At 41.3% G+C, this 19,569-nt stretch overlaps 1 protein-coding gene across 4 annotated transcripts in view; it reads left to right on the top strand.

Annotated features, from left to right (window-relative positions):
• The window catches only part of LOC134858450 (E3 ubiquitin-protein ligase MARCHF8-like), a 69,864-nt gene that overhangs the window by 17,090 nt on the left and 33,205 nt on the right, over positions 1–19,569 (top strand). For all 4 annotated transcript variants that reach the window (XM_063874339.1, XM_063874338.1, XM_063874341.1 and 1 more), the window contains exon 2: positions 1,353–1,549. In XM_063874339.1, the coding sequence (XP_063730409.1) occupies positions 1,454–1,549 (96 nt within the window). In that variant the 5' untranslated portion in view covers positions 1,353–1,453. The remainder of the gene's footprint in view (positions 1–1,352; positions 1,550–19,569) is intronic.

A 19,569-nucleotide genomic window follows, 5' to 3' on the forward strand; every position in this document is an offset into this window, starting at 1 on the left:
TTGATTAATAAATAATGATCAGAGGCAGTGCAGCCATGAACTGAGGTGGCAGCTCTGGCTGTGCTGGTGTATCTTAGTTGACCCTTGAGGCAATTCAACTCCAATGCCTTCGAAGCCCCCCACTCCCTGTCCATCCCTCCTGCCTTCAACACTGGTTACTGATGACTGCCATTTTACTGACCTCCCATCTGTCTGCTTGCTTTTTGGTTTCTTAATCCTGTCATTTTCATACTGTGAAGCTTAGGTTTGCTGGCAAAGCGGCTGCATACAAACGGACACACATACAGTACACACACACACACACACACACACACACACACACACACACACACACACACACACACACGCGGCCTTGTGGTGCGAAGGAGCTAAAGCTTAATTGCTGTCAGTGGCAGTACAGATGCTGCATTAACTGAAGTTAAAACAACCCTTATATAAAATCTCTTGTGTAACTTCCAAGGACAGCCCCACACTGCCACTGCTTTAATGAATCTATCTGTCTAAATATATCCAAGAATGACAGCAAACCAATCACTCTCTCATTTGTGGAAGTCTTAGACCTGAACCTACATGTTTTTGGTTGAAAAAGTGAATTCCTGCTCACACAGATTCCCTTCTGTGGTGATTTATTACACGCTGCTCCTTCTATTCTGAGACAAACTCCTGCTCTCCTGACGAAAGTCACAAGAGACAAATGTGCCTTCGGTGGTTTGAGAATAGTTTAAAGTTTCTTACAGGGAACTGCAGGTCAGCACGTAAAAGGTCATGGGCCTGGTGTAGTTAAAATACCCTTCTTTTTCTTTTTTTTTGCAGACCTTCCCTGCATCCATGTTTGTCTTTTATTTGAAACCTTTTACACTGCCCTTACCCAACATGCATGGTATCCTTTTTCTCAGTACAAACTCAATCATTTTGTTAATTTCCCAAAATTAGGCTGCCCAAGAATCCAATGACACAGGCAGCTAAATCATGCAACACATTCTGAGTATTAATGATTCATCGTTTTGAGGCTTGTAAATGATATACCAAGTAAAAGCCCCAAAATCAGCATTTCCTTGGTTTTTCTCAGCTCGTGTTGACCAGAGTCTGTGATGCATTTTTATTAAATTTGAATTGAATTATTGTTGTGGTTCTGAAATGAAAACGTTTAAAGAACCGAAGTGTCCCAGGAAGTCAGTTGAGAAATCTACAGACAAGTAAAAACACAAAATGCAGCTCTGCAACTTTCATGAGTTTCGTAATTTCGGACTTCCTCCATCTGCAGCGATGACATTGTATGTTGTCTTCTTTTAAATGGTTTTTTTTTTCATCTCATAGCTAACCTGTGTTTGTTCTCTGTGTGTCCTTTGCAGGGCAGCGTGGGTAAGGTGTCGCAGTTCAGACCATCATGCCCATTGCTGTAGCAACAGCACAGGAAGTGTGTGTGTGAGCGACCCTGGCTGGCTCTGCTGGGATGAACATGCCACTGCACCAAATCTCTGTCATCCCCCGTGATGTCACCTCATCGCGGGTGTCGGGCAGTGGGAAAGCTAAGGACAAGGACAAGCAGGTATGTGAAGAGTTTAACAGTAACTGAGGAGGATGGAAGCTATAAAGTGTTTTGATCCTACAGAGCTATTCTATAATAGCAAGGGCAGGTTCTGGCCTTAAAACTGAAAAATGACTTGGAGAGGAATCTTATGTCCGACAAATTCTATATATTTTTCTGGACATGTCTCAAACAAGTCCAGTAGAGAAGAAAGAGACGGAGGAGGAAGAAGATTGAAAAGGTTGTTCTGTCTTACAGTATGAAGTAAAAGGAGAGCCTGGGTCAAGTGTCTGGATGTTGTTGATCTGGAGCAAAAGAAGAAGTAGGCTGACTTTGTTATAAAGAGATAAAGTGTGCAGAAGGAGGGGTTGAGGAGGAAAGCTCAACAAAACATTGAGCATAAACACAAGAGACCGCTGTTTGTTTCCTCTTTCCAATTGACTGTGCACTTTTGTTTCTTTCACCATGCCTGTCAATCCTAGACACAAAGGTGTGATAATGAAATAATCTCGACACAAACCCTAATCTTTACTTTGCCATTATCCCATCCTGTTGGTGCTTCAACTAACTGAACCTCATCCATTACGTTGTCGTATCATAAAGCAGATGGTTTTTTTAGCAGCCATTTGTTGCTGATATTCACACAAACTTTCGATAGTTGCCTCGGATGATGAACTGCTTATAAACAGTCTATTCCCTCCAGTGTTGTTCTGGAGGGAATAGACTGAGGAGGCATTTTGTTGTTTAATTTATTTTGAGGACTTGTTCAAAAGTTCTCCATCATCTGTAAGTGTGTATGGCTGCCAGGAATAATGAAAATACACTATTCATGAGCGTGTGTGAGTATATTTAATAAAGTCGTCCCTCTGGAAAAAAGAAGATAGCATTTTAAAAAAACTATTGAAAGATGAATCCTTCAGTCTTTACCCCAGCACACAAAACCTCAATTTGGTCTTGTGACAGTTTTTGTTTTATCATTGTTTTCATGTGGCAGAGTTAGTGTTCATATCAGCGCCACGTTAAGTTATGCTCTACTTACTGTCACTCACACACCCACTGGAAAACATAGCTGCCAAATGCCTTTAACAACATTATTATCGTGTCTGTTCCTTTTAATTCATTGCCTTAACATTTGGCGTGACAGTGTTGAATGTGTATTTTCTTTCAAAAAACTCTTTGTTAAAGAACACAAAGACATGATGGATACAGAAATATTAATGTCAATTTCAACTAGGTGTAGACTAAAGGGGTGGGGAAAGTTACCCCAGCTGTCCTCCAGTCATTCACCATAGAACAATCAGGAAGTTCATTTGCTCATCTCAGGGGTGTCAATCCTAACACAGCAATATATATTCTGCTTTACAACGTTTCTCTCACAAGCAAATTATTTCTGTGCTGCCTGTGGGTTGAGCAGAGGTTTTGCATCTAATGAGGATCGTCAGAGTTTGTCCTGGTTTTTCTATTTTCTGTCAAAACCGCCTGAAGGGCATCTGTTTTTGCAGTTTACCAGTGGACCTAATTTACGATTTGGTACCTTTTTATTATGGGTTTTTGTAAATCGTTTCTACTTTACATTTACAAAACAAAACCGTAAAACCACCACCTGAAAGAACTTGTATGCATCGTATTAGCTGCTTTGAAAGGTGTTTTTTTTTTGCCACAAAATATATGTTGGGAATAAAGACCTGAAGCAATCTTTCAGGCATCTGCTTTGGAGAGGATTAAAGCTAAATCTAAAGCGTTCATCTGAGCCTGTCTTTAGAAATTGAAGACTTTTGATTTGGGTTTCGGATTTCCTCAGAGTCCAAATATGACTCTCTATTCTATCTATTATCTGGGTGTCATTAGTTGCCAATAATACCAAAGAAAGTCAGGTGTTCGATCAAATGCAGCTCATCTTTACTTTCTTTCCCTCGCTCTGTCTCTTTACTCGAGCAGCATCAAACAGCTCAGTGAAGTGCTCTCAGAGTGCAGTTGCTTTTTTTGAGCCGTGGAACAAAGCGAGGTGCTAAGACAATATGTCTGCCCTTTCTACTTGGCCTCATCAGTGAACAATAGATCCCGGACACGAAGTGCAGCAGCACAGGTGTTCTTAAGAGGCTTCTTCATCCTGCATATGGTGCTGTTATCACCTGCTGTGTGTAGAAATCATACACACTGTAAACCGCCGCTGACATGTTTGTGTTTACTTGACACACACACACACACACACACACACACACACACACCACACACACACCACACACACCACACACACCACACACACACCACACTGTTTTTTTTTGTTGCCTTATCTAAAGCACAAGATCATGCCTAGTCATTGCAGAAGTGAAAGTAGACAGAGGTTCACTCTCATTTGGTGCAACTGGGTTAATTTCATGCACATTTCTGTGTTAAATATGAGTGTGTAGCTGAAAAAGCTTTTTGTATAATGCATGGTTAACAGGATTAAAGGGGTTTAAACTGTGAGAGCAGTCGTAGCAAGGTTACCTTCTGCTGGGAAATAAGAAACTGTAAGCTGTATAATGTCGGGGGTTTTGGTCTCCCTGCCTCCATGTTTGCTAACTGTGTAAAGATCCAAGCCTGCATCTCTCTGCTCAGCATTGCTCTCGCCCCGTCTGTCTCCTGCTGGCGTAGCCTTCCTTTTTCTCCCCCTGAGGAATAAGTGGATAAACAGCAGCGAGTCCCTTCCTCCCTGTGGAACCATCAGCAGAGTCGAGAAAGGAGAAACAGAGTTTAGGAGAAGAGAAGAGAGTGTTTTTCTTTGAATACTGATTAGCTCGAGACTCCTGGAGGTGTGTGAGTGCGTGCCCAGATTTGAGTCACAGAGCACAAGCCCATCTGGCCCTCTTAGACAACACAACTGGTCTTTTAGCGCCGCAAGAAAAAAAAGCAGAACTTTCCTCTACTTAGAATTCAGAGTTAGTCATCTGCTGCTGTAGAGAGCAACACATCTTTAACTGTTGCTGGCCCTCACTGGCCTCCCTCCTCCAGCTCCACTCAAGTCCATTTGTCTTCCCCTTTGGGTGTTTGCTATTGGGCACTTTCTGTGTTCACTGTCGGTCCTCCGTTTTGGTAAATAAATTAAGGTTTAAGAAATCATTTTAAAAACCTCTTCAAAAGACTTTTCTCAGCCCTGGTAAATACGCTGGTCAGATGTATTTGAGTCAGGGGTTTTTGATAAGACAAGCAGTGAATGGATTATGAATGAGTTGACAATAAAGTAATCTCTGGCAAAGGTCGACAGGTATGGAAGGAGGAAGTGTTTTGGTATATCTAGGACATTCATACTGAGCTGCTATTCTTCGTTGTGTTTACTTTTTAAATACAGTAATTTACACAGGCGGCATGTGAGAAATACAGCAGGGCCTCAGTGGCCGCAGCTGTACATTAACACATGGATTCACACCAACATGCATGACCTGGCTCGCACTGGTATCATAGTTAGCAATATAATACTGAACACTGTGAGACTTGTTCCCTGCCCTTTTGATGCCACAAATACTTTTCATGAAAGAACAGGGAGCGCTTGAAGCTTTTTCCTTCAATAAGCACGTGTCAGAGTCCAAGGACAGTGAAGACTCCCCTTCTGTCTGTCCGCTGATGTTTGGCGGTTTAATAACAGTAGCCGCCGCAGAGCTCCAGGGCACTGATCCTGGTCTCCACAAACCCCAACTCCATCAAACATTGACCACCACATAAAAGACTTTCAACACAAGCCCTAGGCTAGACAGGGACTGTTTAATGTGGTTGTCTTTGCAGATTTAACGAAGCCTAAGCGACAAAACTTGTTCACTTGAAACTGCGTTCCTGCTCTTTTGCTGCAGTTGAAGCATTTTGGCTAATATGGCAGATATGTATTCAGCATGACTTTTTGTAAGTTGCTTTGGATAAAAGCCTCAGCTAAATTATATTAAGTCTAAAAAAATGTAATGTGTAATCTTCAAAAAACGTTATTCAAAAGGCTTTTTAAATTATTTGAAAATATGTCTTTCTGGCACAGAAACTCTTTCCAAACAGTTTTTGGGTCTAATCTTTCCAAATTCCTCTCCAGATTGCCGTGCCTAGGGGCTGCAAATGGAAATGCCATGATAATCACCCAGAAAGCCTTGGGGCGTGGTAAACTAGGCATGAAATGCTGGGTTATCAGTGTTCACATAAGAAATAAACTGCATGTGGTCACTTGTTATCGGACGCAGAGGATGTCATTTTGCAGAGTTTAAAGATTCAAAATAAAAGGTTATTGATTCTTGTGTTTTCCCTCAAAATACACAAATTATCCAGTGTCTATCCAATTAATAGTCAGGTTGAACACATTTATTAAACATGTGCACACAATATGTGCAAATATTGTGTGCACATGTTTTCCCCCTCTCTCTCCTATTCTAACACACGCAAAAACAACCTGTTCATCCTGGTGTTGATGTTCCGAGCTGGCGAGCAAAGATAAGACTTGGCAGAATGGGATTTTCTCTATTCTGCCAAGTCACTTTCATAAAGGTTTGAACGTTGTGTCAGCAAAATAACCTACTTTCCATACTCCACTTAACATTCAGAAAAAATTCACAAACTGCTCAAACATCCAGTCATAAGCTGCTGATTATAAAATGAATTCAAGTCATAACTGAGTTAAAAGTGCAGAAAGTTGAAGAGAAAAAGTGTTTTCTTTGGTGCTTCTGTGTACTGCTAGTAGGGCAGTAGGGCTGATATTAACTTGATTTGATGTATTTCATTATAATTTAAGATGTATGTTATCTTTTTGATCTATTTATTAGTGTATTTAATATCAAAACGTTGTAAGATGTCCACCTCAAGTCCCCAAAGCTCAAAGTTAAATCTATACATTGATTATTTTATTAAAGAAAGTCTTTAAGTGATTGATAATGGAGAGAATCAGCACATTTGAGAAACTGAAACCACTCAATGTTGGCCATTTTTCCTTGATAAATAGCTTAAATTAAATAATGAAAATTAATTGTTTCAATATCCATAGTCTATTTACTGCCACCTATTTATCTGCTGCTTTTATTTTGTCTCTCTCTTGACTCTCTGTGTCTCTCTATCTGAGCCTCTCTTGGTGGAAACACACTTGCGAGGACAGGCAGGTACACATTAACACGCCTACATGCCAGCCACTGGTGTTGTTATAGTCAGTCTCTCTCCTGGAGGAGCCGGCTGTACTGAGCCACTTGAGGTTGAAGTGTTAAAAAACATAATTAAATAAGGAAGAGTCGACATGACGGCGAAGGACTTTGCTTCACCTTGTTCATTTCATTATCCCCTGTGATCACTCCAAGGGTTATTTACTTTCTGTTGGAAGCCTTGACACCTACTATATTAAGTTTTAGAAATGCGTTTACAATTGACCCTTAGCAGCAGAAAATACACATTCAGAGGCATAGCTGGAAATAAGTGCAGTCCCTTTAGCTGCTCTGTGTTTTAATAGATATAGTTAAATGTTGAAGAGAAATAAGAGTTTGCTTTGTCTCTGGTGTGAGATTTCAGCTCCTGGTTTCAGAAGAGCAGCTATTAGCAGAGGGAGAGACATTCAGAAAAGACACTGTGTTGTAATTAACCCCATCACCCTCCACCCACACACACACACACATACATATATTTAGCACTTGCACTCACAGATCAAAATGAACGCTTTTGCTGTTAAATAAGGGGACTGAAAGCATGTTCTCACAGGTAAAACATATTTTCCAACGGTACTCTCACAATTAGCATATTATGTGGGCCCTATAACCTTATCCAACAGATATATATCTATTAACCTCCTAACCTACATATAGTAGTTCAGCCTGTCACACACGGCAGGAACTGAAAGTGCACCTGAACTCAAAAAAGCTCTCAGCTGTGAAAGCCACCAATTTTTCTAGAATTAAGTCAAAGAAACCCATTTCATTTTTTGTACACGGCAACCAAGGTGCATTTCCCCAATTTTAGATATTTGTAAAGAGCCAGCAGATAACCGGAGACGGACAGAGCAAGAAGTTGAACGTGAATTAGTTCACATTATGTGTCATGAACGGCAGACATCACTGTAAATGAACGTTGGCATTTGTTTTCCATTGAAAAGTGAGTGAACATCTGTTTTGTCTTTTGAAACGCAACGAGAGAGAAAGTTCCTCCCTCCTGGAGGTGCCGCTTAAATCATGTATCAACGCAGAAATAGTTTTGGCACTGTATGCGCAATGCATTGCGGGCAACGTAGTGTCCGGCTGAGAATAGTTGAGTTGAATAGTTGAAACGTACTGGCTTCCGCACGACGTTACCCATGATGAATTGCAGCAGAGCGGCTTAGGCATAGCAACGCAGAGAGAGAGAGAGAGAGAGAGAGAGAGAGAGAGAGAGAGAGAGACCAATGACGAGAGTGGGAGAAAGCGCTGCGATTTAAAAAAAACCAAAACAAGATGGCTAGTGGAAGTGATGGCACGGAGACGGACTCCGATTCTCCTCACGAACATTTAAAACAATTTTACACTCTTGCAAACCAAGACGCCGACGGCAAAAATCTGTCCTTCCTGTATAAGATGTGTCCACCTGCGCAGCAAAAACAAGTTAGGACATCGACAACGTCCTTCTCGAATTTGAAACGGCACATTGAATTAAAACATCCATCCAGTGTGAATGCAATTCAAGAGTTTTGCTCATTTCATACACACACATAGGTATATATAATATCATATATATCAAATAATATATTCATATTTCATATTATATATTCTTTATTTAATCGAATGCTAGTAGATTTCATTGCACTAAGTATAGAACTGGTCTATCTTGTCTGTATTGCTACAAGTTTCAGCACCTGTTAAGAAACCCACAATAGCAGTGTTATGCGCAAATGTCTACAATGAACAGTTTCAAAGAACGTATAGTGATTTCTAGCTCGTAGTGTGAAAAAAAGTAGTTATTTGAATATCTCACGAAAAAAGTGAAATGAACTGAACTTTGAACTAGTTCAGAATTAAAATGGTGAACTTTGAACGTGAACTGTTCACTTTGAGCATGTATGAACTGAACTTGAACTAGTTCAGAAAAGCTGTGAACTGGCACAACACTGCAGGAAAGGCCGTACTCTCGCTTCTTTGAGACGCTGCTGCATCAGTCTCTCAATTCAGAGCACTTCTGTCGCACTTCTGTTCACAGGAAGGTATCTCTGCGGTGTTTAATTGCCCCTGACATGACTCCTGTGACTCACATGGCCCCAAACATTCAGCCACTTCCATCCAGATCAAGGGTGGAGGCTCTCTGAGCTTTCCCTCAGCGGCCGTATTCATCTTCCTGAGAAGACACTGCAGATTTTTTCTTGCCACAGCCGGTCGTCTGGGTCTGTGGAGTCTGACGCACAATGGTTGCCTTATTAATGCCATTCATATGTAGCTGTACATTCAGCTGTATAATAAGTCTCTGATAGGACTCATAGCTCTGTCATACATCATTGTCGTGGCGAGAACACATAATAAGCCTCTTGTGCATTAAGTGAAAGATAGTAGGAAGTTGCATGCTTTCCAGTAAAACATGATAATGAGATTCACAATTGTCAGAGGACAGAGACTGTATCTAATTTTTTCCCTATCCCTGTTTCTCTGACTGTTTTTCTCCAACTTCTCCTCCTCTGCATCATCCCACTACCTCCTTTTTTTCATCCTCCTCCATCATCCTCTCTTGGCGTTATCCAGTGGAAGATTAGCGCTGTTAATCTCTTCGCCTATGGATTCAGTGGTGTGACCACACTGTGAACTCCTTGATGCTGTCTGGCTGTCTGGGGGTGCCGATGCCTAATGGCTGCAGATGTTTACTTAATTGCAGACTTTCACTTGTCCCTATAAAATGCTATGGCAGCTTATTCTGTAATCCTGCTACCATGACTTATGAACCACAGAGTGGGATCATCCCCCCAGTCTACGTGTTTTAGTGTACTCTTCTATTGTGAAAACACCTTTTCTAGGTTTGAGGAAGATTTTTAAGGGCATTCTGTATGCCTTTTGATATGACTACAACGGTCTAGAGTTGCATAACGAAAAAAACAACTTCAGCAAGAAGGGCAGGTCAAAGTTAAAGCAGAGCATTGGCTGATGAAAGGCAATTTTTTAAAATGTGGCTTACCTGACCTCCAATTGACTTATGACTTATTCATGGTGAGGAGTATGATGTTTTGCTTGGCTATAGGGAGAATGGGCCCAACTGTTGAAATGAGACTCTAGTTGTAAAGAACTGTTTCTATCCCCTATCTTTTTTTGTCTAGGACCAAAATGACTTGAGTCACATTGCACCGCTGTACTGTGCAACCTAAATAGCAAAGGGGAATAAACAGTCATTACTTTCAAATTTAGGTTGCAAGGATTTTTTTCCGGATGGAACAAAGCTTGACGGATTTACTGTGGTTGTTGCCAAAGAATAGAGACTATTATTAGCATGCCCTAAATTATTCTGAAAGACGGAAATAACACCTGACTTATTTGATTTAACGATATCTGTTAAATGTAACCAATGGAATTCTCCTATTCTTAGTAATTAATCACACTTGAGCGTTTCTCTGTAGGCTCCCACACGGGTGTCATACTGCATGTAGACATTATTCAGGGCTTGTTTCAGCAGCTCAGGTTTTCTAAAATAAATCTTAAATCTGTGGAGCTTTTTTACTATTGATAAGGAAATCAGTCCACAGCCACTTGTAATATTTGCACAACCAATATGAAAAGGTACCTAAGAAGGTTTCAAGGTTTCAAGGTTTTATTTGTCATATGCACAGCAGATACAGCGTATATGTTGGCAATGAAAATCTTATGTCGCGTGCTCCTCCAACAACTCAACATACATGGTGCAAAAGATAAATAAAATAGTGAAAAAGAGAGAAGAATATTTACAATATCAACAATACAGATTTGAGGATGTGAAATATATACATATGTGGAATACATTGAGAGTATTTAAATACTTTACACTGTTGAATGAGGAGGTATGGACAGATGCATATATTACGTATAACAGATGTGTATGGCAGATATGTATAATATATAGATATGTGTACTATAAACAGATATGTATGGCAGATGTGAATAATATATATATATATATGTATGTGTGTACTATAAACAGATGTGAGTAGACATTCACACAGCTCAGGAGTTCAGTAGTCTTATAGCCTGTGGTATAAAACTGTCTCTGAGTCTGGTGGTCTTGGTCCGGATGCTGCGGTACCGTCTGCCAGACGGCAGCAGACAGAACAGATTGTTGCTGGGGTGATGGGGGTCCTTTAATATCCTACCGGCCTTCTTCCTACACCGCTGGGTGTAGAGGTCCTCCATGGATGGCAACTCCGTCCTGGTGATGTGCTGAGCAGTTTTCACCACTCACCAAGAACAGAGAAACAAAGAAAGCATTAAGCTTGCACAGGTCACTGGGATGAAACACTGCTCTAAGGAAAACAATAGAGAGTAGTTAATGTTTTGCCAGTTAGTGGGATGGCCGGTGCTTTCAGTTTTCATATTAGTATAGCTATGACATTTTTAAGATTCTGTGTTTAAGGAAATTGAATCCTCAGTAAGTGGAGAACTCTCTCCCTCGTTTTATGTGCGCTCCGTGCAGCTGTGTGACGTTAACATGGATATCCAAATAAGAACATGGTATTGGCAGATAGAATTCCATAATCACCTGCATGCACATTCAATTTAAAGAAATATATCATCAACTCTAATCTATTGAGAGAAAATGCCCATTCCATTTGATATCATTCAGGGATATTTGTTGTCCCCCTTGCTGCAGTGATCTTAATCTGTGTCTATTATAAACTCAATGTCAGTAGAAATGTATCAGCTTTGTTTCCAAATGAAAGGTGGAGCCCTCTGTACACTACCAACATTTAACTTATGGACCAACCTTCCCCTACTATGCTTTACAGCAGATGGAGAATCTGTTCTTGTTATCTTGAAAAGAAAGAAGAAAGACAGCATTCACAAAGGGCTCCTGAAGGCAGAGTAGAATACCAGATGTTTGTTGCTAGCAAATGTCTGCAGCTTGAAGCCTAAAGCACATTTGAAATCGTCAGCAAGTCAGCAAGTGTCTCAGCAAAGACTCATCTTCTGAGGCTTGTTTGGAAAGAAGAAATGTATCTTCATCAGAGCTTTACTCTTAGACATTAGACAGAAAAAGAGCAAATCATTGAGAGGTTTTTATGTAAATGAATTGCGATTACAGGTACAGTTTGAGACAAATGGTCTTGACACTGGGAAGTGAATTTTACCATTATTGCACCCACTGGACCAGTTGAGGACAAAAGCGTAAGTGATAAAGATAATGGGCAGCTAGAGTCATGATGGCATGTGTCACAGGTCATAAGCCACTATTCAACCCATGAAATTCTGTTCACTCATCTCAACCCCGTCAGCCTGTGGACGGTACAGCTGCATGGATGCACTAGTACCTAGAATAGAATAGAATCAGAGGATGAAACCCTCTTTATTAGTCAAATACATGCACACAGCAGAGCACACACAGTGAAATTGGTCCTCTGCATTTAACCCATCCTAGTACTAGGAGCAGTGTGCAGCTATTGTGCAGCGCCCGGGGAGCAATGGGGAGGGGGGATTGGAGGTGTCCGGTGCCTTGCTCAAGGGCACCACAGCAGGGCCTAGGAGGTGAACTGGGACCTCTCCAAGTAGCAGTCCACTTTCCATATTTCAAGTCTGTTCGGGGACTTGAACCGGGGACCCTACGATTCCCAGTCCAAGCCCCTACTGACTTGGCCACTGCTGGACAACCTGGTCTCCTGATGAGGCTTTCACTGAGCTCTGCAGAGGGCAGAGGGCAGAGGGCTGCAGCCGGTGCTGACATTTACTTCCCTCTACCAAGGATCGAGTACAGGTAGAACGTGCTGAACAAGCACTGATAGAGGGCCCAGGTGAGAGAATAAAATGATAAGGTGAACGAGGGCACAATTACGCTGAGTTGTAAACAACTTGAAGAAGTGGAAGCGATACAGGAGCATGTTGTTGCCGTAGAAACAGAGCAAGGACCTATAAGAGTAGTATTGGAAAGACTGAAGCAGCGTACCAGATTGTGGAGAAGTAGTCTGCCGTTCACTCCAACATGCCTCAGCATTCTGTCAGAGCTGTCAAACTGTTTATGTGCCAGGAGCGCTGTGGTTTCTCACTTTGCTCCATCAATGAGTATTCAGGTAGTGGTTTCCCTGAGGACCGGTGGAATCCACCATCTAAACAGTGTCATGATTTGAAGACTTTTAACAAGGTCAAGCTGACTGAGAGAAATGTGTTCTCTGTTAAATTGAGGTGAAGACTATTTGTAAGAGCCAGAGCTTTGGATACTTGCTGTTGGTGCTTAATCATTTTTGATTGATGTGTTTATTTGAACCCATGGCACTTTCCAAACATGGCTGCTAGCTACTTTATTATATGCTACCTTAGGTCACACTGCCAGGGATGAAAGAAATCAGTCTTTTGAATGCTTGCATGCACAAAGACAATTATTCCTTCTCTTGCAGGGCTGTGGCTCCGCTCAGGTTTTCTCCTATGATTGTGCTATATATGTGAACGGTAAAATTCTCAGGCCGCTGAAACAAGAGGATCATTGGGGACAGGCAGGCAGAGAGAATGAGTCATCACCATGAAAACAACCTCCAAGGACTTTGTGGAGCTGCTACCTAAACCCCCGTTCTTTTGGTCTTTTCACTTCCCTCCACAAGGACGACACACCGCTTCTGTGAAGGTTAACAAACTCGATTTAATTAATTGCTTCTTTTTGGCAGATGCTGTGGGAAACAAACACGCCTCTTATATTACCAGAAATGTTTGAAAAGTCTTGCACACATTTGCGTCCTTTGTTCGTTTCAGCCTTGTCTCCCAAACAAGAGGAGGCCAGGGTCACAGATGCTCAGCTTTTTGGAAATAGAAGTGTTGCAATGTGTTTATGTGAGAGGACACATTCATCTCTTTGTTCTGACGCTGCTGTCACATTATGAATCTTTTTAAAGCAGCGCATGTTGAGCAATATCTTCAAAGCATGCAGTCAACAACAATTAATAGTGTTGGCGAACTGCCGCCTGCCAAGTGCACATTCAAGACTTGTCTTGGTGTTGCTTTTTAATTTTGTTAATGGTTTATAAGTGTGATCTGCCGGAGTAGACAGTTATCCTCAGTTGTTGAGTCGGCTGTGTTTAAGGCTGCACACACCGACACCAGGAAGGGTGGAGATCTGGGCGAGGGAAAGGATTTTTCTCTTGGATTAGCAACAAACGTGCATGCTCACTGTGGTCACTGTGTGTGCAATCCAAGTTACACAAATATAAAGGAAGACAAAAGACACACACACATGATTGAAAGCTGAAAATGCTACGCTGTGATGGACAAAGATAAGAACTGAGAGAGGACAATGGTGCATTAGTGACTAGTGGAAGAGGATCTGATGTGTTGCTCCTGTTGACCACTGAGTAGTGTGACTGATGACGATAAACATATAGAATGCTGTCTGTCTCCCAGGGAGCTGGATTACAGAAAAAGAGGCACTGTACAAATTAAGAGAGGTGAAAGATGCTGCTTACATTAAACTGTTATCACTGTTTTCCTGAGGACATTTGATATCTTAATTATTCGCTGGTTGATGTCTTTGCTCTCTGCAATCTCTCACAAACTCTACAAAGATACCTACCTCTCTGAAATGTGTAATAAAAGCATGTTTATCTAAGGGAATAAATATATAATCACCAATTAGTTATCTTTACTGAATCATTTGTTTTTTTTCTGCTACGAACAGAGCAGCCCCCAGTCAGTTTAGGGACTACTATTGAAAGTAATTACTGTTTGGGTTTATTGGAAGAAACTTCAACACTGTTGACTCTGTTGCTGAGAAAAAAGGCACGCTGTTTACAAGGTTCTCTACATTTTTAAGGAAAGGTTGTTGAAATTCTTGTAAGGGCTCGAGTGTGTTTGAAAGAGGGAGGGATGGATAAAACGATGGGGAATTGCTGTAAAAAGCCAAAAGATGTCATCAGGAAAATATCACCATCTGCTCTCCCTCTGAGAGCTGATTTCAGTCCCATTTCATGTGGAAACACCGCTGCTCTTTACGATGATGTTTGTTTAAAGCTGTCTGCACACAGACAGAGAGCTGACCAGACAAATGTTGACTTAGTGGAGTGAGATTGGGGTGGTGATTGGAAGGAGGTTTAAGTAAAATGAGAGAAAATGAAAATGAAATGTAGAAAGTGATAGACAAAACCTGGAGGAGTATTGGGAATAGCCAAATAAGTTTCATGGCAGCAGTGCGAGATGGAAATCGATAAAGTTGTGGCATGACAGGCAGCTGTGAAATGAGACGTATTGCAATATTTCAAAGTGGTCATGTGATTTATGCTTTCTATTTAATACATGTATCTTTTGATATGGTTTGACCAGACTCAGACCATTCAAATTGCCAACCTGACTGCCGCCCCAGCAGCCTAACGTCCAACCCAAAGTCAAGTTTGCAGTGTGGACCAGCTCAGAGCGATGCTGCATGCTTATCACTTCAAAGGAGCGACTGTAAAATGCAGACCGCATTTCTTCACTATCTCTCTCCTTCTCACCTGAGGTGAAGTGGATCATTTTTGGAGAATGTGAGAATAGTTATGGTTTGATTTGCTGTGCCGTTTTCTTTCACAGAGACAACCTATATCTCCTGGGGAGTCGGCTCATTTAGTGCCGCATGTAAGCCTCGGCTCTGCGCTCACCTCTCCTTAATGTGAGCAGCAGTGGTCATTCAGTGCAGAATTTTTGAAGTGTGACGTTGTTGCTGTAATGGCTGAAAGAATCCTTTAGGGGTATGGAGGGGGGTGAGAGGATTAAAACAAAAGCAAATTGGTTTTGAATCCGGCTTTGTTTTGTGTCAGTTCGTGATGTGCATATTATTCATTTTATGTTCATCTTGTAGTGTCGGAAAAATGATCTGAAATCAAGTCACAGCAGCTTGCTGCAGACTCACAGCCTTATTCCCCAGAGCTGTGTCATGTGGCCATGGAAAAATTCTCACTAACAGCACCTTAAGAGCTGCAGCCATATGCACAGGAAGAGATGGCGCCCACATGTGAATGAGGAATCAGCGAAATAGCATGTGAAACCATCAGTGTGTTGCCACACAGATCAGGGATTACAGCCAGGTGACAAACCTGTTAACAATCTTAAGGAATGTGAACAGCTCCATTAACCTTTAGTTTAGAGGAGAATAAATTGTACAAAATGTCGAAAGAATGGAGATTCTTGTTGAGGTTAGGGTTACTATGAGTCACATCACATACTTCCCTGTTGAATGTGCTGCTTGTATTTGGTAAATTCCTGAACATTTCTAACTTACATTTCTACGAATATCTACTTAATTGCTAGTCATTTTAGTTGAATAATTTTAATGAATGAAATATTGATCTGTATAATGTGTAGAAAATCATGCGTCTTTCATTAATGGCAATGATGGGTTTTTTTCCCTAATTTGTAATAGATATTGCAATATCTCACAGCCTCTGATATTGTTAGATCACTTTGGTCTCAGACCTGTGTGTCTATTTCCTCTGTCCTCCATACCAATTTATGTAGTTCTTTTTAGGTCACATAAATAAGTAGAAAATTCTTGGTAGAAATATTTCATGAATAAAGTGATAGCCTCGCTCCTTTGATCCACTTTGACTGAAAAAAATTGCGTTTTGTTTGAAGTGGAGGGTATGTGCTGGACCAGGTCAGCAGGGGGCAGTAGAACAACCAGTGTATCTGAGCTCAGGGAATCTCACTGGCCCTCTGTCTTTGCAAGACCAGTGAATTTGAACCAGGAACTTTAATGCATAGCAGAACTCACAGAGTTGTGTAATCGCTGTTGTTGTTGTTTCGGGTTAAACTCGCATGCAACCTGCCTACAGGCCAGTGAGATGGGTGGTGTCTGTGGTGCAGCCTCAAGAGAGATTTGTGTGACATAGTTACTAAAATCCATCTATTATTTTTGCATTTACAAGCGTAAGAGCGCTATAATTGAAAATATTTGAGTTCCCTGATTTTCCCTTCTGTGCTTTTAAAACATGTTCAGGCATTCAAAATGCAAATGAACCTGTCAATGAATTACAGACATAAGGCATATAAGACAGATAGCCTTTAGAGGCAAATGTGCTGCTCAAAGCCATATTTTTCAGAGAGCCATATGAGGCTAGTCCCTAAAATGATGATTGGAGTAAGTGGGTGGGGGACAGATTCACTGCCCCGTTCTTCATCCTTCATCCTTCATCATCAGTGCAGGAAGACGGTGTGTAAATCTAAGGTTACTCGCCTCAGGTAGCTGTAGTGTAAAGGAGTGAATAGAGTTTCAGCACACTGATATATCGTAGACATCTTACAAAGCTACAAAGAATCTGAACTGTAAAGAAATGAAAGTGTCTGAGGAGTTTCTATTCAGTGTATTTTTTGTTTGTCTGATGATGCTGTCCTCTCATGGTAGGACACCGAGGGATTGTTAATACTTCCTCTTTGTGTTGTTTGCTATTGTGTGAAGAGTTGCATGCTGTGTGTCTGTTCAGCTAGATCAGAGGTGAAGGATTTCAATTGTGTGCCATTATTTCACCGCTGTGTCTCCCTGTGTCATTAAACAGGTCTAATAGCTAAGATTTTTCACCAAGGTTATTTGCACCTGTTGATGCTGTGGGGAAAGCAGGGGTAGTTTATATGTGCGATAGGTAGCTTTCTAACCCCAGGCATGTTTGTTTGCCAGAAGCCTCCCGCTGAGGTTTCGAATGCTGCAGGGAAGCTGCTCACAACCCTGAAATCCTGATCAGATCAGGGGCAGGAAAAGTTGAAGTGAAGCAGTGGGTTTAGAGGCTTTTTTAAAAATCCTGACTGTGTTTATAATACCGTCATCCGTATATTTGCAATGCAGACTGCTCCACCTGTCAGGGGTCAGTAATAGGGCGCCATCTGTGTAACAGCATGCGATGAACGATGATGTCATAGCTAGCGAACAGGGGCCAAAAGAGAGCAAGGGGGGGAACAGTGAAGGGGGATGCATTAGGTATTTTTTCCCTAACATATATACTGAGGTCATTTTCTGCAGTGATGCACATTCAAAGAAAAGTTCAGCCCACATGATAGATGTTAAGACGTTTGAAGAGATGGCTGGATGGAGTTTTTCAATCATTTTCACACAACCTTTGAAAAGATATCCGCCCTCCTTTCTTGCAAAGGCTGAAAAGTCTGGGTAAATAAATCCAGTGCCTTGAAAACTGTTTTTTTCTACCTTCTTTTTTAGAGAAAGACATGATAGCAATCGTAATTACCCTCATCAGGCTGCTGATGTGTATAGGAGACGGAGCTAAAGCCAGACGTAGCCACATTGATTTTACTTCAAAGAATGCACACAGCTACTGTATATTTACCTCTCCTCTGCCAGTGAGAAAAACTTGGCGAACCTTGTACATTTGTGGTCAGTTCAACCTGAATATCTCTGCTGGTTTTACAGCCACTTCTGTTCATCTAATCCATGGTCGGACTAATTGTTTGATTCCGGAGACATCAGGTCAGCCAGGTCGAGTGTTGAAAAGCACAATAACCTCTGCCTTCTCACCTCTGTGCCGCTGTCTGCATCTCAATAGCTTTTGATGACTCGACTCGTCAAACGTGCACTCTCATGCATACCGTGGGGCTTTAATTAATGGAGAGAGATCTTCGTTATACCTTGTGACACTCTACTGCAACTCGAGAAGCCTTTAGGATTAATCGATCCGCCGTGCTGAGAGCGCAACACGGGATTTGGTCTGTCGCCAGTTTCTGCTGTTGTAGATACACTTATTATATATACACTTATATTTATCTAATTTAGAAGGTTATCACTAGCCCCAGGTGCTAATGTGAAGACCAATAAAGTTGATGCTGCAGTCTACACAATAAATGCTGCAGGGGCTTTTTTTCATCAAAGGCTGATAAACCCCGATGATGGCAGATGTTAAAGAGAGGGCTGCAAGGCTGCTGGCTAAGGCATATCTTCAAGGTAGTGTGTGTGTGTGTGTGTGTGTGTGTGTGTGTGTGTCTGTGTGTGTGTGTGTGTGTGTGTGTGTGTGTGTGTGTGTGTGTTTGTGATGTGTAGATGATAGTGCACGTTAGATAACAAACGTAAGCTAGCACCTCATCTCTCTGTGAGGAAATCATTAAACAGCTAAAGATCTTTTTGTTGATTGTCCAGCACTTTGTATTGCTTTACCCTCAGCATTTGCTACACCTTACAATACAGCACAGCTCTATATATTTCAAAATGCCTTTAATGTTTTCTGTACTCTCTGTGTTAAATAAACGTGCATACTGTATGTATAGGCCTAGGTGTTTACAGACACACTCACCTCTCTCTACAACACAATGTGCGTGTTTGATAGTGATACACAGGATTTGACATACTAATCCAAACCTGCTGGTACGTTTGAATGTGTGGCAGCTTATTAAATAGTGACTATGTGATATTCTCGGGCTCAATTTTGTCTCACACTATGGACCCTTCAATTAGACGCTTAAATGAAATTGTCTTTTTGAGATATTAGAGTTAAATTTCATGCCCTGTCGTCCTACTGTACTACGACTGCGGCTCTGATGACCTTGTGTATCAACACTTTTCTCTTAAGTACAGTGTGTTCTGCTCCAAGCTATTACAGTGATTCACTCATTAGTGATAGAAAGCCTTTTCACTTGGAACTGAAGACTGCAGCGAGGAAAACATTAGGAGACTGTGAATAGACCTCGCTTCACCGCTGACGTTTACAGATTGCATTCTCCGGGAAAGAACACTGTGTTCATATTTGAGAGTGGACGGATTGGACTGCAGTTGAATTAAATTAAACATGCCTGACGTAAAAGAGGCAGCTCAGACTTTTTCTAACATTACACTCTTCGTCTTTGAAAAATACATAATAGTGTGAATTGTTCTGACCTCAGCTACTGTACTTCTAGACAGTCTGCCCAAGTCTGAACGAGGACATTGACTTCAAACCATTCATTTGAAACATTAATTGAACACAAAAATATATA

The sequence above is a fragment of the Eleginops maclovinus genome, chromosome 22 (genome assembly GCF_036324505.1).
Source record: "Eleginops maclovinus isolate JMC-PN-2008 ecotype Puerto Natales chromosome 22, JC_Emac_rtc_rv5, whole genome shotgun sequence".
NCBI classification, from domain to species: Eukaryota; Metazoa; Chordata; class Actinopteri; order Perciformes; family Eleginopidae; genus Eleginops; species Eleginops maclovinus.